At 44.9% G+C, this 24,372-nt stretch overlaps 1 protein-coding gene across 1 annotated transcript in view; it reads right to left on the bottom strand.

Moving 5' to 3' along the window:
- LOC101538772 (E3 ubiquitin-protein ligase TRIM38-like) overlaps positions 1 to 21,549 on the bottom strand; it is a 28,900-nt gene extending 7,351 nt beyond the window's left edge. Inside the window, exons 1-6 of the mRNA XM_012935756.2 lie at positions 21,139 to 21,549; positions 17,373 to 17,468; positions 14,970 to 15,200; positions 13,948 to 13,970; positions 13,742 to 13,854; positions 8,927 to 9,442 (exon numbers count right to left, since the gene is read on the bottom strand). Coding sequence (XP_012791210.2) covers positions 8,927 to 9,442; positions 13,742 to 13,854; positions 13,948 to 13,970; positions 14,970 to 15,200; positions 17,373 to 17,468; positions 21,139 to 21,549 — 1,390 coding nt within the window. The remainder of the gene's footprint in view (positions 1 to 8,926; positions 9,443 to 13,741; positions 13,855 to 13,947; positions 13,971 to 14,969; positions 15,201 to 17,372; positions 17,469 to 21,138) is intronic.
- Between the last annotated feature and the right edge of the window lie 2,823 nt (positions 21,550 to 24,372).

Here is a 24,372-nt window from a genome sequence, read left to right as displayed (position 1 = left end):
CAGGCGGGATACTCTCGGTTTCCCTAGGCAGGAAGTAATGTTGATGCAAACGAAACTACTGTATGGGCAGAGTCTAGTCTAACTGGGAGGGAACTTATGAATCTGCCCATATCTTCTTATCCACCTTCCTCACAGGGATATTCTTGACCTGTGGAACTAGCCCTCTTTTATCACAATAAAAGACGAAACAAGAAGTGGGAAGGTGGTGAGATTGGTGTTGGAATATTGAATGCAATAAATTATTGTGAACAACTTTTAAAAAATAAAATAGAAAATAAGTTCATTAAAAATATGTATTCTTAAAAAAGAAAGAAGAAACAAGTAAAGGTTCAGACAACTCTCTGTGTCCCTAACATCTGTTCTGTATCTCTAGCATAGAGTCTAAAATCAGGAATCTTCCTGAAGAAGAAGACGAGATTGCTGTTCAATAATCAGACTTTTTCCATTCAGACCTTCTGAAGTATAATAAGGATTACACAAATGTTTTCATAAAAAAATTAAAATACATGCCGTGGGACCAGAAATAATCCAGGGGTAAGGAGCTAGCCTTCCATGCAGCCAACCCCAGTTCAATCCCAGCACCATATAAGAATCTCTGAGCCCCACCAGGAGAGATATCTGAGCACAGAATCAGGAATAAGCCCTGAGTATCACTGAGTGTAGCCCCTAAACTAACAAAATATACTTCCAGTGACCAATAGAAGTTGGAGGGAGATTGAGGAATGGGCAGGTGATGTCAAACATGGATTTTTAGAGCAGTGTGGACTATCTTGGGCCCTGCCTCTGACTGGTCCTGGCTGAGAGCTATGTGAGATTCTGTTCAGGGCATCAGACCTACAGGAGGAGCTGGGAGTGTAGCCCAGGGCAGTCCTTGTGGTCCAGCAGTTTAGACTGGTGGTGAGTTTGGTAGATAGGTTCCTTTCCTCTCATACTATAGAGGAGTCTCTCTCCAGCACTGCATCCTACTGGCTGTTCACAGATCTTTTATCATTTTGCCTCCTGGTGACCCATCATGTCCTGGCACATCTTCCCCACGGAGCCCACACAGAACAAACACATCATCCCCACACAGGCAGAAGAGAGAATCATCCCTGAGTCCCAGATCTGATGATGACTGAGCACATCCCACAACCTTTATCGTGTGGTTGTGACTCGACCTACACAGTGCGACTCCAATTTGTCCTCACATGTACCAGGAAAGAGAAGGCAATGAATATCAAGAGAGAAAAGAAACCAGCTCTCCCAGGAAACACCAACATCCAGATGGTAGCAACAGCCTCATGGGGTGTCTGGCTAGCGACAGCCGCCCACCCTCACAGTTTCCTGTTGGATGAACCGGAAGTATTCTCAGGATGGGGAGAGGTCAATGTGATGTGTCATGTGTGTGATTTGGTGAGAAAATTGGAAACCAATTGGAGCAGCTGCCTGGTGGGATTTGCGTTTATGAGTATGAGATGCAGGAAACCCAGGATGGGAAAAATCACTGAAGTGTCCTTTAAATGTTTGTACTAAGCAATACAAAATAAATTATTTTGACTCTGCTTTGGGATCAGGGTTTGGGTTTGGGATGGAAACATCCGAAATATGGTAGTGGGAAGGTGTCATGGTGGTAGGAGTGGTGTTCAAATATTAAACGTAATCAAATATTATGTACTACTTTATAAAAATAAAATAAAATTTTAAAAATTAAAATAAAAAAAAATGTCTGTACTCCAGGCCAGAGAGACAGTATAGCAGATAAGGCGTGGACCTTGAAAGTGATCAACTAGAATTCAATTCTTGACACCTGATATGGTCCCTTGAGTCCCACCAGAAGACAGGAGTAGGCCCTCAGCACTGTCGGATGTGACCCAAAATAAAAACCCCAATAAAATAAAATAAAATGTCTGTACGCTTTATGTTCTCTCTGGAAAACATTCTATGCTCCCCCCAGTAAAACAAGTCCCTAAGTGGAACCTCTGAAGAGTTTCAGGTGATTGTTTCAAGTAGGATTTCTCAATTCTGGGCAAAGAGATCTCCACTACCCCCCACTTCCCCTACACACACACACACCCCTCTCCAGCTCCCGTCCTCTGAGGTGCCTGGTGTGGGCCTTCGCTCATCTCAATCATCCTATGTCTGGGAGTATTTGAAGTGAGGCATGAAGTCTAGTGATAGTAAAAGTGGAGAGAAGAGGGAGAGCTAAAAACTGAGCATTTCAGGCGTTGGAGACCATCCCCTCTGCCCACACCCAGCACCCCTGACCTCCAGCACCCACAGACATACTCACAGGCTTCAGACTCTCCCAGATAACCCCCGCTGGATCCTTTCCATTCCTGGAAACCCGGACACTCACCTATTGCAGCCTTGTCCTGAGAGCCGACAAGTTCCTTCTGACTGGTTTCACCCAGGAGTACAATTACTGCAGGGTGGAGGGGTGGGGGGGGGGGGTGGGGGTTGTCAAAGTCCTGTGGGATTGGAGCAAAGCCAGGAAGCTGCTCATTTGTCTGACACTGTGTTGGGGCAGGACTGAGCTATCAGGGCGAGCCCATGTATACTGTACCGTACTACGGACAGGAACACAGGGACCCATGAAAATGGGCGAGATTTCTCGTGTGTCCTGAATGGTTTGGATGAAGCTGAACATTTTCCCCCTTCAAGCTGCCTTCAGAAAAATAATTTCAGAATACTGAAAAGAGCAGTTTTTCCTTCTCTCACAGAAGCCTGGCTGGTCTTTGACATGCAGATGGTGTTAGCCAGGCCTGACCTTTGATATTGTAAATTGTAGATTTCAGGTGAAGACCCAGCTTTGTCTTTGGGATGTAAATCCAGGTGCCTGTAGAAGGTTTCAGTTTCGGTTTTGTATCTTTCCCTTCTGAGTTCTGTATTCTTTTCCCGAGGCTATAGGCCTACCCATACAAGGAAACAATATGTTCCATTGTCTCAATGTTCTCCCTGTAACATTTTTTGATGCCTTTGGTGACGTCACTATATTGCGCCCTTTAGAGGTACCATGATCAATAAAAGGAGGTCCACGAGGCCCTCTGCCTTTGCTAAGAGCCAGAGCGAGCCTTAGTCCTCCAATCAGTGAATATTTCTTCCGCGTTCCTACCTCAGCGCCTCTGATTGCAGAACGTTCACGCAACAACACTGAGCTTGTGCTGCAGGGAGGAGGCACAGTCGGAAGAGCATCGATGAACAAAAAGGGCAGGTGATAACCCAGGAAAGCGTCTAAAACCAGGAGGCCACCTGGGGCCAGTTCAGACTCTCTTGAGATCTTTTAAAATTCACTGGAAGCCCCTTGTAAATTCAAGAGATTTTTGGCCTGTCTGTGTCTTAGTTTCTGGGTCACTTACTGTTTCTAAACAAGCCGTGGCATCAGGGCCGTGGCAGTGTCAGGGCTCACGGGCACATCGACCCACACCGCCCCCCATTCTGTCTCCTTCCCCCTCGCTGTCTCTCTGCAGGACTCAACGGACTCAGCACCCAGGACACCCCGGGAGCTGTGAGGGGTCAGCTGGGAGTGTTGTCAGCTGGGAGCCACCACTCTGAGCCGCTGAGAAGAGGCTGGGGTTGGGGATGGGGGGGGGGGTGCCCAGTGGCTCACTATACCCACTCACAAATAAAAGCGCTCATTCGGCTAATCGAATGGAAAAATTCACACACTTACTGAAAATCAACCTAGTCCCAGTAATAGCTTCATGGAGGAAAGACCTAGAAAACACACGTACCAGAATTGCCAGTATCCAACGTAGGAAGTGCTGCAGGGGGCTGGCAGGAGACTGAGGAAGAGTCACATGTTCCCCTGGAGTCTTGACAGACCCTGGAAGGAATCTGAGTGCTGGCAGCAGGCAACTGCTGAGAACTCTCTGTGTGTGTGTGTGTGTGTGTGTGTGTGTGTGTGTGTGTGTGTGTGTGTGTGTGTGTGTGTGGCAGAGGCATAGGGGTGGGGGTGGGGTGATCTGTCCAGGACACTAGACCTGCAGGGAGAGCTGGGGACACAGGCCGGTCACAGTCCTGTTCATTCAGTAACTCTGGGTAGAGGCAATATTGGAGAACAGGTGCTCCTTGAATAAAAATAAAAAGAAAAGGCGCATGCGAGGGAAGGGACGCCTCACTGCACTGAGCCAGGCACAGGGCCTAGGGCAGCAGCTGTCTCTCCCGCCACCTGATTTCGGTAGCCTCCGGCCACTTCTCCCACCCCGGGGAGGTTGATGGCGAAGATGTGGCAGGCGAAGGAAGGAACGGAGCCATGATGGTTGGTCTCACTTGCAGTTTATTCCAGTCTTCCCTCTATACACTCTCCGTCCTCTCTACACCTTTCCGCCCCTATACACTTTCCACCTCTATACACTTTCCGGCCTCTATACACTTTCCACCCCTATACACTTTCCACCCCCTCACCTTCTCTCCAAACCCCTTTTATTGATCATGGCCCTTCCAAAGGGCGCAATACATTGACGTCACCAAAAGCACCAAAAGATCTTACAGGAAGAACGTTGAGGCAACATAATTCTCTTGTATCTGCAGGCCCTTAATCTAGGCCCCCCGGAAAGAAGATACAAAACCAAAACCGAAGCCTTCTTTGGGCTGAAAGCACTCGGATTTACATCCCAAAGACCAGGCTGGGCTGCAGCCTGGAATCTACAATGTCAAATCAAGCCTGGCTAGCACCTTAGATCTGTGGGTCAAAGATCAGCTAGGTTTCTGTGACAAAAGGTTTCTGTGACAAAACTCCAGAAGGCAGCTGGAAAAGGGGAAATATTCCAACACTCCTCTCCCCACTTCAAGGAGTTAACTCTTTCTGCCCCGCACTCTGCTGGGATTGGTGGGGAGGAAGAAACGCTGTCAGTGCAAGAAGGTAAGGGGGGTGTGGCCAGAATGTCCTGATGATGGAGTTGGGATTTGGTGTTGAAAATTCTTTTGCTGGGTCAGACTCTTCCATTTCTGTTCCTCTCCCTCTCCTTGCCTATGTTGCTGTCCTATCCTAATCTTGTTGTGCCCTAATGAGAAGAAGAAGAAGAAAAGAAAAACATGATGGCAGAAAACAGAACTGGGAAATCTAGAAAGTTGACACAGATGCATCAAGTTCCTGAAGCAAGGGTCATTTGCTGCTTGTTTTCCGGAAGGAACAATCCCTTATGATAAGCCACAGGAAGGATGTTTGTCCCTATACATGAGGCCCTCAGATAGGTAAAAGGTTTAGCCCAGTTAGAATATTGTCTGCATGATTCTTTTTTTTAATTTTATTTTTTTATAATGGATCCCAGTGTGGCTCAGTTACAGACTTACAAACATTTGTGGTTATGTTTCAGTCATACAATGCTCGAGTACCTCCACCAGGGCCCATTCTCCACCACCAATGATCCCAGTGTGCTTCTCCCCACCCCCACCTCATACCTCCCACCCCACCTCACTTCTGTGGCAGGGCATACCCTTTTGCTCTCTCTCATTTTGGGTGTTGTGGTGTGCAATAGAGGTATTTAGCGGCCATCCTTTTCGGTCTATAGTCTATTTTCAGACTGCATCTCCCATCCCGAGCGGGCCCTCCAAGTGGTCGGTGGTCCTTATCTCTCTGAACTGCCTTTTCCCCCAGCATGTGAGGCCGGCTTCCAAGCCGTGGAGCAATCCTCCTTGTGCTTATCTCTACTATTCTTGGGTGTTAGTCTCCCTTTCTATTACTTTATATTCCACAAGTGAGTGCAATCTTTCAATATTTCAATATCAAAAGATATCACCCTTTTCTGTGGTATCATCTACCTTTTCCATTTCCCTCTCTTTCTGACTCATTTCACTTAACAGGATACTTTCCATGTTGATCCACTTATATGTCTGCATGATTCTTGAGTCAAAGCAATAAATATCAAAAGAACAGTCAGGGTTAAGTCCATGAGGCTATTAGCCTCTTCCCCCAGCCCCTCATGAGGCTGTTACACAGACCCTATTTGTGCAAAAATGAATTTTCCAGCTCTAGTGGGTTCTTGAAAGTTGTACTTAAGATTTGCATACAAAGCTCAGAAGGTGAAGTTAGAATTTATTGTGCACTCCAGGTAGAAGGGTGTGATTCCTCCAGGAGGGACACCCTGATCTTGTCCTTACAGCATTCTCTACCCAGTGCACACTTTCCTAGCCCAAATCTTGCCACTGGGTGGGCTAAGGATGACACCTCAGCACTTCCCCAACCACAAGGCTTTCCTTAGGCTCCAGAGACAGCCATGCACGTGTGAGTGAGATCCTTGTGCCTGGCACTGGGCCCCGAGGACTGTACCCCGGTGTGTCTCCGCTTTCCTTAATCTCTGGCCGGTCATAAGCACGTGGATGTCTCAGACCCTGCTGTCCGGCCCTGGTCTGAGCTGAGCCCTGCGGGATTCTGCATCCATTGCTACCTGGTGCTGGGACCCGCAGGGCGTAGGTGAGTGTGGAGAGGGGGCAGCAGGCGGGCCCCCAGGAATAATTTTTTTAATGACAAAACTAACAGAAATTTCTTGGGAGATACAGATGCTGCTGCAATTTTTTTCAGGCCAATTGCAAAGGAAAGTAAGGGAAAAGAATGTGAGTTAAATACAAGATCTTGGGGCTGGAGCAATAGCACAGCGGGTAGGGCGTTTGCCTTGCACGCAGCCAACCCTGGTTTGATTCTCAGCATCCCATATGATCCCCTGAGCACCGCCAGGAGTAATTCCTGAGTGCAGAGCCAGGAGTAGCCCCTCTGCATTGCCAGGTGTGACCCAAAAAGCAAAAAAAAGGGGACTGGAGCAATAGCACAGCGGGTAGGGCATTTGCCTTTCACGCAGCTGACCAGGGTTCATTTCCCAGCATCCCATATGGTCCCCTGAGCACTGCCAGGGGTGATTCCTGAGTGCAGAGCCAGGAGTAGCCCCTGTGCATCCCGGGTGTGACCCAAAAAGAAAAAAAAATACAAGCTCTTGGCCTGCCATCTTGTAGTCCACTTGAAGATATCACCCTTTTCTGTGGTATCATCTACCTTTTCTATTTAAATTTACATTTCCTGCTTGCGTGCAGTCCTAGAGCTTATAAGGCTAAAGGTTCAAACACCCGCAACGTTGATTTCCATTGGTGTTGTGAAAAGGTCCTGGGATAGTCCTCTCAACTGTAAATAAGAACAGTCTCTTTTTTGTGTGATTCTAAATCAAAAGATTTGAGTAAGTAGAAATAGTGGATTAAGGTCCTATAACTAGATATTTAAGGAACTAATAGAACCTGCTCCTGTGGCAACTGGAGCGATAGCACTGCAGATAGGGCAGTTGCCTTGCATGCAGCCGACCCGGGTCGATTCCTCTGTTCCTCTCCGAGAGCCCAGCAAGCTACCAAGAGTATCTTGCCCGCACAGCAGAGCCTGACACACTACCTGTGATGTATTTGATATGCCAAAAACAGTAACAACAAGTCTTACAATGGAGATGTTACTGGTGCCTGCTCGAGTAAATTGATGAAAAACTGGATGACAGTGCTACAGTGCTACAATAGAATCTGCAATAGAGTCAAATTACATGTATCTATAATAGATACAAAATCTTCAAAGGCTGCCAACAATCCTGCCAATAAAATTTTTTTTCTGAGTTTGAAATATTTTTCACTGAAGATAGGTGAGACTGTCAAAAATATCTTCTTTCTCACTATTGAGTACCCCACCAAATTCAGCTTTACTCTTCATCTCCTCCCCGTATGAAGCCGCTTGCTGTAAGGCGATTGTAAACTCTGCCCTTGCCCTTTCCTGTTTAATGCCCGAGAGACAGCTGACCAAGTCGACATGTCTCAGATTTACTATCTCACTCAACGCTGCGGTGCCTACTAGCAACCTACACATCAGTGTTTATTTTTTAGGCAGGGATCCCTCGCAGAACCCAATGGCAAATTCTTTTTCTCTCCTTAAGGAGTTTTTAGTTTTCAATTTTTGTTTGGACACTATGATTGACAAGACTGTTGCTAGAGTTTCAGGCATTCAATGTTCCAACTCCAAACCCCCCACCAGTGTCAGCATTCTTGCATGAAGAATTTGAAGCAGTGCTGGTGCTGAAACAGCCACAGGCTTTATTGCAAAGGAATACAGGGCATCAGGGAACAGCAGAGCAAAGGGAATCCAGGAAGAACAGCCATGCCTCTCCATCTCTGGGCTGCCAGTGATTAAAAGGGGGCCACCCTTCAGGTTGATTCACTCAAACCAGCTTGATTATGTCTTTCTTGGATAAGTCAGGATCTCTGTGGACTCCCCAGATGTTGAGAGTTGGGTGGAAGCCAGATGGATGATTCTGGGGGGAGTTTCTACTAGTGGATGGCACCCAGGAGGCAGTGTTCTGTCAGCACTTTCCACAGCAGGCGCCACCTTCATGCCCAGGTCCAGCCATGTGCTGGGACACGAGCAAGTGGGACCCCAGGGAGTCCAGTGTGATTCATGACACCACTTCCAGCCTTCTGGCCCACTTGCCTACACTTGCCCAATCCCTGTTTGCTAATCTAGATTTCACCCAGGACAGGGAGGTGACCTGGAGGAAGCTCATGGGGGTGTGGTCCCTAAAAGTTAGAGAACTATACTTCCTGCCTTTGATCTGGTTAACAGAGACCACTTCCGCTTCCTCTCATCTCTCACAAATGAGTGCGATGGGTATGAAGCAAACGGGAATCTGAGCCTTCTCCTCTCTGGGTCACCCTTCCGCCTCAGTCAAGCTTTGACTCCTGGAAGTCAAAGCTCTAACCCCGTGGAAGCAGAGTACACAGGCAATGCATGATCGCTGCATGTTGTTCTCAGGCTCATCTGACGCAGCATTTTTAGTCTCCAGATGGAGTCATTCAGTTCAGACTAACAGCTCAGGGCTATTCTTGGCACGTGGAAAGAACAATGAGGCCAAATTTCTGTCCCCAAGAAATTACACCATATTCTCTCCATCGGATAAACCAGGAAGGGGATTCTGCTCCTTTGCAGACTTACCTGGAGTCAAAAGGGTTAAAGGAGAAGATGGACAGACTCGGAAAAAGGGCAGGAGAGTGTGAGAGAAGGAGGCCTCTGGGAAGGTGAAGATGTGGGAGCCAGTTTCCATGTTGTAAAAGGAGACGAGTCCGGCCTCATAGTCCACAAAAACACCCACAAGCGAGAGATGGTCCTGCAGAAGAGGGGTCCGCGGCCAGGTCAGGGCTACCAGGCCCCTGTCACTGCACAGCCTGAGGGCCCAGAACCCACACTCGGGCTGCAACTTCACACTAATGTCTCTCTGCACACTTGACAGACAGACTCCTAAATCACACAGTTGGCCTTCTCCTCCGACATGGACTTCAAAGTAACGTCTTCCTGAGGTGAAGCCTTCCCGGCCCAGGACACAGGGTAAGGCAGTGAATCTGCTGGCAGAGAGCGGCTTCTTCTGGGGACGACCACCAGCCACCACCGTCCTCCCCTCCTCAGACACAGATAGGTCACTATGAGCTGTTTCTGGATCCAGAGTCACGCTGACTGCAAAACAAAGGCAACAAAACAAAATGGCCAAAGGACTATGATTTTTTTTCTGTGCTGAGACATAGTTTACTTTCTGTAAAACCAACTTGTGCTCAAATACACCCATTCCTGAAATATTCCTGAAATGTATAATACTTTCTGGACTTAAGTTTCCTCACCTGTGTAGAAAAAAAAATGCATCCAATGGAGAAATGGTGCAAAAATAGGATAAAACAGTTCTCATTTTATCTACAACAGACAGAGTGTGTGCACATTGATTTGCGTGTTGCTAATAAGAATGCATGTTGCAATTTTAAACTACTGGTCTGGTAAAAGGTATTAGGATTTAGGTACATGCCCAAAAGAAGCGAAAGCTGCACATACGGTATCCAAGTCCCACCAGAAGTGATCCCTGAGCATACCCTGAGCATAGAGCCAGGCATAAGCCCTAGGCACTGCCAAGTGTGACCCAGGAGTAAGCCCTAGGCACTGCCAAGAGAAAAAGAAAAGGAAATCCTACAATTAAGTAAAAATGAGAAGAAGAGGACGAGGAAAATTTTAAAAGAAAATATGAATAGGCCTATAAAAGTATAAAACTGTTTTATCCTAATAAAGAGAAAATAGACTTAATATAAAAATATATTGTAGAAAATAATAAGGATTTACATTTATAAGTAAAATAGTGTAAAAAAAATCTAGAGATACCAAAAGGTCACCTGAATATAAACAGACCATTCCATATAAATAAATATTAATTAAAAAACATAAAATCCCTTATAAGCTAGAAATATACAGACCTTTCTTTTTTATTTTTTGCTTTTTTTTTTTTTTTTGCTTTTTGGGTCACACCTGGCAATGCACAGGGGCTACTCCTGGCTCTGCACTCAAGAATTACTCCTGGCGGTGCTCAGGGGATCATATGGGATGCTGGGAATTGAACCAGGTTTGGCTGCGTGCAAGGCAAATGCCCTACCCGCTGTGCTATTGCTCCAGCCTCAGACCTTTCTTAATCCAGTAGAGGGTAATCATTCTGAACTCATCTTGAAGAAACAACTATCTATGTTAGGAGGCACCTATGCAATAAGCTAATAAATTAATAGGTGGGTGCTTCCTGTAAGTAGATTCCAGACAATCGCCAGCAAATTCCCAGGTCCCTAATTCCTATCACAGTCACTGTCATCCTGTTGCTCATTGATTTGTTTGATTGGGCACCAGTAACGTCTCCATTGTGAAACTTGTTACTGTTTTTGGCATATCGAATATGCCATGGGGAGCTTGCTAGGCTCTGCCTTGCGGGTGAGATACTCTCGGTAGCTAACCGGGCTCTTGAGAGGGGCAGAGGAATCAAACCCGGGTTGGCTACGAGCAAGGCAAGCGCCCTACCCGCTAGGCTATCGCTCCAACCCTCCTAATTGCTATAATTATGAGAACTGAATTGTAACACCAACTGCAATCAGCTTGAAAGCTCACTCTCCAATCTGTTCTGCAGATGCTGACACAACCCACCCAACACCTAAATTGCAGCCCCCAAAGGGCTGTGCCCAGGTTTCTGACACACAAAACTGCAAGATAATATGTGTGTATTGTTTTAAATCACTAAAATATGGTTGCTGCAAAATATATTACTGTCACCAGATTGTTTCCAGGTCTGATTTTTGCAGTCAAATGAGACATAAAAAAGCTTTTAGGATTCAGAACTTTCTGAATCATGATTGTGAATTAGTGATTTTGTAAAAATACAAATAAAGCTAATTAAGAGACTCAAGCTAGAGAAAGCACAATGTTTAAATTTGGTAAAATTGAATTTCATTAACTTCCTAACTTTCCTAATCATGGTGCTAAAAATATTTGTGCTTTGATTACTAATCCTCACCTTTTTTTTGCATAGTTTTCTGAGTGATTCATATATGAATGTAGATATCACCCCAGAAAAAATGTTCTAGACTTATTAAACAGCTTCATGTCTTCATTTTTTAGGACAACTCACTCAAGAGGGAGCTGTTGATAGTTTCTTCTATCGAATACGCAAACTGAGGTAATGACTGCCCTGGGCTGACATAGTGATAAAGGGGAGAGCAGGAATTTGAAGGGTCTGCCCAGATGAACAGAGCACTATGGTTCCATCTGAGCACTTGGCCTTACATGGCCTTACAAGAGCTAAGGCGACTGCCCTCTGAAAAACAATTAAGCACACTTTGTGGCTGTGAGCCTGATAAGGGTCTAGGTTTCTTTTTTTTAATTTATTTATTTTTAATTAGTGAATCACCATGAGGGTACAGTTACAGATTTATACATTTTTGTGCTCATGTTTCCCCCATACAAAGTTCGAGAACCCATCCCTTAGCCAGTACCCATTCTCTACCACCAGTAAACCCAGCAACTCTCCCACCCTCCCCAATCCCATCTCCTCCCACCCCCCACTGCCACTGTGGCAGGGTATTCCCTTTTGCTCTCTCTCCCTAATTAGGTGTTGTGGTTTGCAATAAAGGTGTTGAGTGGCCATTGTGTTCAGTCTCTAGTCTACATTTGGCACACATCACCCTTCTCCCACATGGCCTCCGACCACATTTTTACTTGGTGTTCCTTTCTCTGAGTTTCCCAGAATGAGAGACCAGCCTCCAAGCCATGGAGTCAATGGGTCTAGGTTTCTTTATTTTTTTTTTTAATTTTTTATTGAGGCACCATGTGGAAAGTTACAAAATTTTCAGGTTTAAATCTCAGTTATACAATGCTCGAATACCCATCCCTTCACCAGTGCTCATATTCCACCACCAAGAATCCCAGTATAGCTCCACCCCGCCCCCTCACACCCCTAACCCCCCCACGCCCCTAGCCCCCCACCCTAAGCCCCCCCCACCTGTGTAACTAATAAATTTCACTTTACTTTCACTTTGATTGCATACAATATTTCAACAAAACTCACTATTATTGTTTGGAGAGTCTCTCCCCTAAAGTCAGACCTGCTGAAAAGGAAGTATTAGATAATTTGTTTTCCATTGCTGAGAATGAAGAGGTATGAGGTCGAGTGACCACACTTAGCGGCCTCTCAGTTTTGGGTTTCTGTAATTTAGTATTTTAGTAACTAAGTCCAGAGAGATATCTGCCAGAAGTTGCATCGTTGCCAACTTGTACTTCTCAGTTCCATTATATTCCACATATGAGTGCAATCTTTCTATGTCTGTCTCTTTCTTTCTGACTCATTTCACTCAACATGATACTTTCCATGTTGAACCATTTATATGCAAATTTCATGACTTCATGTTTTCTGACAGCTACATAGTATTCCATTGTGTAGATGTACCCTCTGGTACATCTACACAATGGATGTAACCAGTCATTAAAGAATCATACACAATTCTTTAACCAGTCATCTGTTTTGGGGCACTCTGTTTTTTTCCAGATTCTGGCTATTGTAAACAGTGCTGCAATGAACATAGAAATACATATGCCATCTCTACTATACCGTTTTGCCTCTCCGGGATATATTCCCAGGAGTGGTATTGCTGGGTCAAATGGAAGCTCAATTTCTAATCTTTGATAAGGAAGCAAAAAAGGCGAAGTGGAGCAAGGAAAGCATGTTTAACAAATTGTGCTGGCAAAACTGGACAGCTACATGCAAAAAAATGGGCTTAGACCTCCACCTATCACCATGTACAAAAGTCAGATCAAAATGGATTAAGGACCTCAACATCAGACCAGAATCCCTAAGGTACATTGAAGACAAGGTCGGCAAAACCCTCCACGACATTGAAGCCAAAGGTATCTTCAAAGCTGACACGCCACTGGCCAAGCAAGTGAAAACAGAGATAAATGAATGGGACTATCTCAAACTAAGAAGCTTCTGCACCTCAAGAGAAACAGTGACCAAAGTACAAAGACAATCTACAGAATGGGAAAGGATATTTATGCAGTACCCATCCGATAAAGGGTTGATAACAAGGATATACAATGCACTGGCTGAACTCCACAAGAAGAAAACTGCCAACCTGATCAAAAAATGGGCTGATGAAATGAACAGAAACTTTCCCAAAGAAGAAATCCGAATGGCTCAGAGGCACATGAGAAAATGTTCCACATCACTAATCATCAGGGAAATGCAGATCAAAACAACCATGAGATATCATCTCACACCACAGAGACTGGCCCACATCCCAAAAAACAAAAGCAACCGGTGTTGGCATGGATGCGGGGAGAAAGGGACTCTTCTTCACTGCTGGTGGGAATGCCGACTGGTTCAGCCCTTTTGGAAAACAATCTAGGTTTCTTTTAAAAGTTCCTTCCACCCTTACAATTTAGGGCATGCATCACTTTACATACCTTGATATCTCTTCAATACTTTCCTCACATCGAAGTAAAGCTCAGAAACATTACACACAGTACGAAGATCCAAAGCGACGGCCTCTGGGAATTCCAACCTCACTTCAGAACTCCTGGTTAAGCAGAACCAGAGATGTCGTCAGGAAGATCTCCTGCGATGTCTATATAGCCACGCTCCTGCCCACATGTATTCACACAGCACTCACCTGCTCAAGGTGACTTTCACTTCCTGTAGGGAAACAAAGACCAAATGAGAACATGGGAATTTTGGAGTCTCTTTGGCTATTGCCTGTAAACACCTTTTTCAAGAAGTAAAGATAAAACCCAGGTTTAGATATTGATGGATTCCTGACACTGTGATTTGGATCCCAGTCTCCGGAGAGTAGTCACGGATCTGAAATCTCTGAGTCATTTCCTTGTTGAAAGACTGGGTCCCTGGGTGGTGGCAGCAGGCATCACCTAGGGGCAGAGCATTCCTGCTAGATGTTCAACCTGGAGCGAACTCCCATAATGAGCTAGAACTAACAGTTTCAGGCAGTTAGCTTAATGGCCTGGATCCTGCATGCAGCAGAAACAGCCCCATTCAAGCTCTTAGAGCAAGGATTTTACAACCTAGTACTAGGAACTGGTTTGACTCATTTTAGCTATCTATCTATCACTTCTGTCTATCTATCTCTACCAACTCTATCACCTTCTGTCACCCACAGAGGCCTTTGAGGAGAGAGTTTGGCAGCCAGAGGTCTGACTATATGCACATGGCACAGAAGCAAATTAATGGTGGCAACAGTTATTCCATGGTTCCCCAAGGAACAAACCATTTACAGAGAGGAGAGTGTAAGTACACATCACTTTGCAGATAGTGATGTATATCTAAGACAGCTGCAATGTCTTTAACCCTGTATTGAAAAGTACAGTTGAGGGGCTGGAGCAATAGCACAGCAGGTAGTGTATTTGCCTTGCACGTGGCCGACCCGGGTTCAATTCCCAGTATCTCATATGGTTCCCCAAGCATCACCAGGAGTAATTCCTGAGTGCAAAGCCAGCAGTGACCTCTGAGCATCGCTGCTGCGTGTGACCCCCAAAAAAAAAGAAAAAAGAAAGAAAACAAAAGAAAAGTACATGTAAATAAGATGACAAGCCTTGCCAGTCTTCACCAGTTCCCCACTACTGTCCTTGTAACAGTCCAGGAACAGAGTCTACTCTGCACCCTCCGGGCTCACAGCCTCACCTGCAGCAAAGTCTGGGTTGACGCCTGACGTTTCCTCTCTAGTTCCAGGATGTGGTTTTTGAGTTTCTGTCTCTGTTTTTCCAGCTCATCTTCACTTTCTTGCAGCCTCCTCAGAGTCTGCTCCTTTTCTTCCTCCAGTCTCCATAGATAATACTCTTCCTCTTTATACAGGAAGTTATGGAGATTCTCAAAGTTCGACTGGATCGTTTGCTGCTGACGCTGTACCTTCTCCTAGAAACAAGAAAGCAAGTTCAGAAGATGGAAACAAAGCAAGTGTTTATTCTTCCGTGAATAGATAAACAACATGCCATAGTGGACATCTAGTCATTCTTGACAAGAAAGGAAATGCTAACAAGGAGAAAAAAGAAAACAGTATCAGTTTGCATACGCGCATGCAGTGCCCATTCAGATTCATAAAGACAGAAAATACATTCAATGTTTCTGAAATTATGCTAAAGGTCACTGTTTTAGGAGCTTGTTCAGGAAAAGAGGCGGCTTCAATCCCGGCATTGACAGGCTTTCACTAGATGTTAGTTCTACTCACTGCCCAGATTTCAACATCGAGGAAGATTTAACATTTGAACATGTAGAATCATTATAGAGGTTAGAATCCATCCTTCAAAAAGCAAAATCTTCACTGGCCTATAGAATTTCAATACAAACTCTAGTGAGGGCTGAGGTTTACAATTTGTGAGAGTCTGACCAGTGTAGGAAATCCTGTTCAACGTCTACAGTCTTTATAGGGCCCTGCAGTGATTCTGTTTCATAGTTTCACAAAAACTGCTTTCTTTTATTTAAAAAAAAAAATTTATTAAATATCCATGGCAGAGACCATTACAAAGAGGTTCATGATTGGATTTTAGTCATACAATGATCCAACACTCATCCCTTCACCAGTGTATATTTCCCACAACCAATGTCCCCCCATTTCCCACTCACCATTCCTAAACACATTCCCACCCCTCACCATCCCACCCCTCACCAGCTTGCCTCTATAGCAAGCACTTTTCTTCTTTTTCTCTCTCATTTTGTGCATTATAGTTTGCAATACAGGTACTAAGAAGTCATCATGTTTATTCATAGTATTTAGAATTTTTATTGGACTGGAGCATTAGCACAGCGGGTAGGGTGTTTGCCTTGTATGCAGCCAACCTGGTTTCGATTCCTCCATTCCTCTTGGAGAGCCTGGCAAGCTACCAAGAGTATTCCACATGCACGGCAGAGCCTGACAAGTTACTATGGCATATTCAATATGCCAAAAACAGTAACAGCAAGCCTCACAATGGAGATGTTACTGGTGCCCACTCGAGCAAATTGATGAACGTGCCATAGTGGACATCTAGTGTCCACAATGGGATAACAGTGATACAGTGACAGTGACTGGAAACGTAAGACTGGAGTAGCTTTTTAACTGGGTGACAGTTTTTGGGTATGGATGTGACTGCTGAGGCTTCCAGAAGTATAGGGAGAGAGGTATAGGTAGCCCACCCTGAATCTGAGAAAGCCTGGGGATTTCAGTCACAAAACCCACAAACCTGAATTTTCAGCAGATTATATTGCTGTGAGGTCCATCACCAGACAGTAGAGTCTGGTTGGAAGCATAGCAGCGATTTTGGATTGTGGGAGCAAGTGGCTGCCAGGGACTCTGCTTGGGAGAGCCCCAGGCTCACCCCTAACCCCCCACCCCACCTTCAATTTATCCTGGTCTATTCAGCCATGCATGGGCCCCAGATTTACTATGGCTTTTGATCTCTTGAGATTTATTTATGGATCTCTGAAGAAAGGCCAATAAATAGCTGAGCCAGAGGTGGTTTCTGGTTGTGGCTCCCAAATACCTAACTTCTAGCTGTTTAATTTTTTGGGAAACTTGGTCCTGAGTTATTGGGGTCTGACCAGAGGCACAGCGGCAATTTTGAGGTATCAGAAAGCCTTAAGGCACCATCAGACTGCTGATGCACTCACCCTGCAGGTACAGGTTGAACTACTGGCAGCACCACACCCCTAAAAACTGGTTTCTGAACCTGGAGGACTCAGTGACCAGCCTATATTGTGGTAAATGTGCCGGAGGATAAGGTTGAGACTTCAGACAATGAAGATATTTTGACATATTTAAATTTGAAACCAGTCAAGGATGATTCTAGATAAGGAAGGGCATTATGCTGTTTCTTCTGGCAGATATCAGGAACTCTTGCCAATTACTATTGAAAAGTTGCAAGTATTAGAGATAAATGTCTATAGATAAAGACACCAATGTTGTAAAAACAAATTCTAATTTCCTTTTTAGGTTTCACTGGGTTAGTCTGGTCTAGTGGCAATAAGCAATCATCCAGTGTTGGCCCCTTCATGCCCTGGGTCTGTGCTCCAGAATGAAAAATGGGTTTGATCAATAACTCAATTTCTTACCTCCCATTCTGTTCTTTGCTTTTTTATCAACAACTTCAGATTGTTACACTGGTGCTCATGTTCCCTCAGTTTTGTCACAGCTTCCTCTAGTTTCTCCTAAAAAAAACATTAATAAATCATATGGAACATTTCCTTAAGCACCTAACAGAAATCTCAGTAATAAGAGACATTCACTACACAAAGAGGAATAGAATGAGCTTGAATATTTGTTGAGTGCTTACCATCGAAAAGAAAGCAAGCTGAGGGCTATCTGGGCAGTAATAGCACTGATCCCCTTATTAATCCTGAGAAATTTGTGGGATTTTTAACATTTATTTGTACTTTAGAAATCAAAATTTTAAAAAAGATTAGCTATTTGTTCTGGGGGTCATAACAGGTTTGAGGTCTGACTCCAAGGTTATCTGCTGATAGCCAATAGTTACTTTAGTCTTTCCAGAGAAATTCTGCCCACACAACAAAACAATAATCAAAAGTATTATATAGTAATTCTCTCTCAATGATAACCAAAGTCAGAGTATTTGAAACATATGAAGCTTTGTGTTATGGGGAGTCAGCAGGAGAGAAGAGGATACTAGGATAGGGTATAAGAAACAATTAGAAGGGTAACTGCAATCCTTTAAAGGGTGTTATCCAACAGGTCTGACTCTAGTGGGGTGCTCCTAACAATAATGGTGAGGATTGTGTTGAAATATTGAATGTAACCAAAGTAAATAGAAAGTAAAGTGAAATTTATCAGTTATAAGGGGGGGTTGCGGGGGTGGGCGGGATGGGAGGTGTACTGTGTTTTTTTTTTTTTCCGGTGGTGGGATATGGGCACTGGTGAAGGGATGGTTGTTTCAGCATTGTATGACTAAGAGTTAAGTCTGAAAGCATTGTAATTTTCCACATGGTGATTCAATAAAATAAATTTAAAATAAAATAAAATAAAGGGTGTTATCAAGAAACCAACAAAAAATGATTTACAGTCCATAACAAGAGTTTAGGTAACTTTTCAAAGCAGATTATCACACTGCCGTGGAGAGTAATTTTAATGAGAATCAAACTCAGTGTGGTGAATATAAAAAGAATTGTCCCAGATGCTCTGCAATTCCAATCAATATACTCATTATTCTGAACACTCTTAAGAAATAGCTGCTGAGGGGCTGGAGCGATAGCACAGCGGGTAGGGTATTTGCCTTGCACACGGCCACCCTGGTTCGTTTCCCAGCAACCCATATGGTCTCCTGAGCACCGCCAGGAATAATTCCTGAGTACAGAGCCAGGGGTAACCCCTGTGCATCACAGGATGTGACCCAAAAAGAAAAAAAAACTAGCTGTTGAAACTTGTAAACAGCCTTAGCCCTTGCTATGCACCCAGAGCTATTCTAAGCTTCACCTTTATCATTATCTGTAAGCCTGGTAACAATATCAAGGCTAAGGTGCTAAGGTGATGCAGTGAAGCTATTTTTCACATAAAGAAACATTAAATCGGTCATACTTACTCACCCAGAACTAAGATTCTAACCTAAGTAGTCTGACTTCTGAGGCTATAGTTCTTACCAGGTTTCCTTTTCTTACTATGTGGTCAAAGTAATTTCAATGGAAACATCCCCATATCGTTCTTGGCAGCTCCACAGAGTTGTGGTCAGACCTCTCCTCTCTGGGTTAGTTGTCAGTAGTGACATAGTCTGAGAAAGGATGCAGAAACTTCATACAAAGACACTTCCCACCAGAATGCCGACTGGTTCAGCCCTTTTGGAGAACAGTATGGACACTTCTCAAAAAATTAGAAATTGAGTTCCCATTTGACCCAGCAATACCACTTCTGGGAATATATCCCAGAGATACAAAAAAGTATAGTAAAATGACAACTGCACTTATATGTTCATTGCAGCACTGTTTACAATAGCCAGAATCTGGAAAAAAAACCCAAGTGCCCAAAAACATACGACTGATTAAAGAAACTTTGGCACATCTACACAATGGAATACTATGCAGCTGTCAGAAAAGATGAAGTCATGAAATTTTCATATAGGTGGATCAACATGGAAAGTATCATGTTAGGTGAAGTGAGTCTGAAAGAGATATAGAAAGATTGCACTCATTTGTGGAATATAAAGTAATAGAATGGGAGACTAACATCCAAGAATAATAATCCTAATAATAATAATAGATAAGTACCAGGAGGATTATTCCACAGCTTAGAAGCTGGCCTTGCATGCTGGGGGAAAAGGCAGCTCAGATAGAGAAGGAACCACCAAGTAAAGCCAAGTAAAGGGTGCTAGGAGGGCCCGCTCGGGGTGGGAGATCTAGGGCTGAAAGTAGACTATAGACTGAACATGATAGCCACTTAATACCTGTATTGCAAGCCACAATACCCAAAGAGAGAGAAAGAGAAACAGAGAGAGAGAGAGAGAGAGAGTAAAAGGGAATGCCCTGCTACCGAGGCAGGGTGGGGTGGAGGGGATGGGGTCGGGGTAGTGGGAGGGATACTGGGACCATTGGTGGTGGAAAATGAGCACTGGTGGAATGATGGGTACTCGACCATTGTATGACTGAAACACAAGCAAGAAAGTTTGTAAGTCTGTAACTGTACCTCACAGTGATTCACTAATAAAAAATTAAAAATAATAACTTTAAAAGTACAAAATAAAAATTTCTTCAAGAAAAATAAGGCACTTCCCACCAGAGTGGGAAAATGGTCCCCACACCAGGGACACTTTATCACTGTAGACAAGGCACGGGGGGAATGGAGCAGCTGGATCATAGCTGCTCCTCCCTCCCACCAAAGCCAAGGGCACCCTCCCTTATAAACCTTGGAGTGAGAAACTTTGGAATTTAGGATGGAACGAATCATTTCTAAACCCTTTAATTTACCTTCCTGAAACTTTATCAAAACTGCCCAAGCCCTCGTGATAAGGGAATAGAACTCTAGTTATAGAGTTAATAGAACTCAACACTAATGCTTCCTTATTCTTGCTAGAGCCAGAATGATCTTCTCTTCATGACAGGATCCTCCCTCCACAAATACAGATCTCTGAGGGGTCAGTTCTAACCTGGGTTTAGTAGGTTTTTAGGTGGTGCTGAGATTCTGAGACCAAAGTTTATTTTTATATCATCATCCTTCCCACCATACACCCATCCTGAGCAGAGGCAATCCCTGTGTGTGTGTGTGTCTGTGTGTGTGCATGTGTGTGTGTGTGCATGTGTGTGTGTATGTTGTGTGTATATCTGTGTGTGTGCTCATGTGGCTTCTCTGCCCAGGAGACCCTTTTCTTTTTCATAATTCTATGTATACTCAATATTTATGAGACTCTCAAGAATTACCTTTGAAAAGCCTCTCAAGTACCAGCCTCACCCGTGGTGCCTCTCACCACCCAAGGAGATGCCTAGCAATCTTCTTGTGTTGTTCGTTTACTTTACTAAACTGTAGAACCAAAATATGATACTTCTAGTCCTCCAGGATATTATATTCTGCTACGTGATCTGACACATTGCATTTCCTCAAATTATCTATGTGACAGGAGGCCATAAAACATGTACATATGGGTTTGCACACACTTGATTCTAGAACGCCAATTCACAGCGGGAATACTTAGAAGAGTCTGACTTCCCAGTGATAATTAGAATGAACAATCATCACTGATCGAGTGGAGATTGAGCAATATCTAGTTTTCAGAAAATGACATGTGAAAGCAATATTTGCCACATATAACCATGGATTTCAAACTAAACATCTGTTTTCAGGACAGGAGTACATGTGAATCCCTTTGGCTAATAAACTCACCTTGTAGCCTTGGCAGATGTCTTCAGCAAGGACTGCGACATGCCCTTTGTGCTGTGGTGACCGCTCACAGCACCAGCAGATGAGCTGCCCATCATCCTCACAGAACAGGTGGAGCTGCTCTCCGTGTTCCTCACACAAAACTTCACGGTCCATCTCCTTGATGACTTCAATGAGACTCTGCAGCTTCTTGTTGGGCCGGAGGCTCTCCCTTTCAAATGATTTCCCACAGAGGGCACAGAGAAATGTCCCCAGTGATGCAGTGTCCCGTTGCTGGTTCTCAATGAGGCCCACTATGCACTTATGGCAGAAACTGTGTCCACAGTTTATGCTCACGGGCTCAGTCATCAGCCGCAGACAGGTGGAACAGGTGGCTTCCTCCCTCAGCTTCTTGGCAGCTGAGTCGGAGGCCATGATTTTTCCTAAAATGCTCCACTATTGGATCTAGAAGCAGCAAAGATGGAGCTAGAATTTTCCAGAGTGGTGACCAAACTTCCCCTGAAGCTGTGTGCCTCCTCAGGACTTGAAGTCTTCTCTCTGTAAAACATTAAGTTAAAAAAAAGTAAGTTGTAATTGATAAGATGCATAGCATAAATCTGTGCTATGGGAAATACCGCTCCATATCACATATGGACATTTAAACCAAAATTAGGAATATTAAATAAAGTTGAAATGCTGGCCTGCTGGCCTCCTGGCCACATTGCAATTGCTTATGGACTGCGTGTGGCTGGGTCAATACAATGGCCTAGAAACAGAAACTCCTACGTTGTAGAAATCAGCACGAAGACAAATAGGGAAGCAAGAGACGCCTTCAGAAAATTTGCAGCACCAGAGAGAAGTCAGGGAGGATATGTGAAATTCTTTCCTAGTCTATAAAGATGAAGAACAGCAGTATGCGCATTGCTTCTTGGTAACGCATAATCACTTAGGAAAATATATGGACTGTTATGATTTGACTGGGGAAAATCACATTCCACTCTCCTAGAACCCTCAGTCTCGCTATCCCCACCCCACCCCCTCTCAACCCAAATAGCTGAAAAAAAAAAAGTTAACAAAGCCTCGTTGCACATCACACCAAGATGTCAGTGATAACTGGCAGGACAAGCAGAAAAAGCAACGTGCCCTTCTGGTCATCAGCCCTGAAGTGAAGGAAAGAGAATGAAAGAGCTGGGAGTGGGGATACGGGGATCCTGGAGACCCAAGGAGGTAACTGCCCTCTCCAGACCACAATAGGCTTCCAGAAGCCCTAGGTAGCTGGAGCTCAGAGCATTTGCCGAAGGGTGTGCCAAGGGGGCCCCCCCGGTAAGAGATCGTGGATATGGGAGGCACGGCCTGAGAACGGAGGCCACATCCGTAGGAAGGGGCCGTGGTCAGCAAGGGCTTGAGGAGCACTGCCCTAGAGTCTGCAGAAGGGCAGGACAGCCTGAGACTGGGGAGAGGGACCAGCAGGCCAGGACTCTGCCCGTCCCCTGCTGTAGCTGACCAGGGTCCCCTCTTTCACTGCTGGGAGCTTGTGAGGAGTAGCAGAGGCAAGAAAAATACAAAGAGCAAACGTGACTTTAAACTGATAAAGCTGAGATATGAAAACAGGGTGCAGGAGCTGGAAAGATGGCACAGGGGTTAGCGCATTTGCCTTGCGTGGAGTCCAACTGGAGTTGACCCCAGAACCACATATGGTCCCCCAAGAACCACCAGAAGTGATCCCTGAGCCAGGAGTAAGCCCTGAATACTGCTAGGATGTTCTGTTATCCGCCCCCTATTCTTCTCGCCCCTCAAGAAAAAAATAATAATAATAACTAGACAGGATTCAACTGAGGTTGTTGAAAAGGCCATTTCCCTCTAATTCTAGGATTTGTCTCAGAAAAATAGAAACACTCCTGGGATTTTTATCCCAGGTCATTTAACTACCCCCTGGTATGGAAACCTGGGGAGAAGCATCGGGCCGCCTGTGAGCCTCTGGAGGTGTTGAAAACCCCTTAAGTCCCGGGTCCGCTGAGGTAAGGAATGGCGTCTCCAGAAGTCAAAGACAACAGACAGAAAGAGAATGAGAAAGCAAAGCCTGATGATTCTCAGCTTTGCTGGAAACACACACACACACACACACACACACACACACACACACACACACACACACTTCTTAACCTTCACAGCACAGTGCATAGTCTCTGACAGTAACACACACACAGACACGCGCACACACATGCACACACACACACACACACACACACACACTTCGTAACCTTCACAGCACAGCTCATAGTTCCCTGACAGTAATACACACACACACACACACACACACACACACACACACACACACACACACACACACACACACACACACTTCTTCACCTTCACACCAAGGTGCAGTCCCTGACAGTAGCCTCTGGAGCTGCCACCCTCCAAGGACTCATTTCCAGAAAGTTCACACCACAGGGTTAAACTCTGAAATGAAACTGCTTGGAGGGCGGGCGGAGCCGGCAGCGCTCTGGGAAGAAATGAAAGTTGTTAGTTAGCTTTTCACTGAGTCAGCCAGAAAAGAAAGGCACGGGGTAGGAATAACCCCCTCTTGAATGCTAAAAGGAGGGCATTTCCCAGGAATTTTCAGCGAATTTTCCTGGAAACTGTCTTGTGCGCCAGCACAAAATCAATTTAGGAAGCCTTTACCGGCAGTTCCAGGGGGACCAAGAAACCTTTCTGAGTCACTTCGCTGCATGTCCAGTGCTTATTGTTTCAACCAGCTCAGCGGGGCTGGGCAGATCCTTTCGACAGTAACAGGACTCGGGCACGAGAACACAGACACACACCAGCCCCCTCCTCTCTGTCTCGGCTCTGTGCCCTCGCAATTCAGCTCTCGGGAACAGCAGAGTCGGAGCCCAGGACAGCCCAGCGGGGAGTGTTGCCAGCTGGGAGCCGTTGCACTGAGCCCTGGGAAAAAGGCTCTTCGGTCAGGGGTGGAGCCTTTAGTGGCTGAGCTGCTGCCTCTGAATTCAGAGCAAATAAGGGCCAAAGCTGTAGGACAGGAAGCAGGGTGGCTCACCTTGCATGTGGCAGACCCAAGTTCAAATCAGCACCCAGTATGGTCCCTGAACATCACTAGGGATGATCACCAGAAATAAGCCCTGAGCACTTACATGTGAGCCTAACAGCAACAACAACGATAATAATAATAATAATAATAATAATAATAATAATAATAATAATAATAATAATAATAATAATAGCAAAGTAGGAGCAGAG

The sequence above is a fragment of the Sorex araneus genome, chromosome 2, assembly GCF_027595985.1.
Source record: "Sorex araneus isolate mSorAra2 chromosome 2, mSorAra2.pri, whole genome shotgun sequence".
NCBI classification, from domain to species: domain Eukaryota; kingdom Metazoa; phylum Chordata; class Mammalia; order Eulipotyphla; family Soricidae; genus Sorex; species Sorex araneus.
Note: the sequence above shows the minus strand (reverse complement) of the source record. Positions and strands in the feature narration are given on the sequence as shown.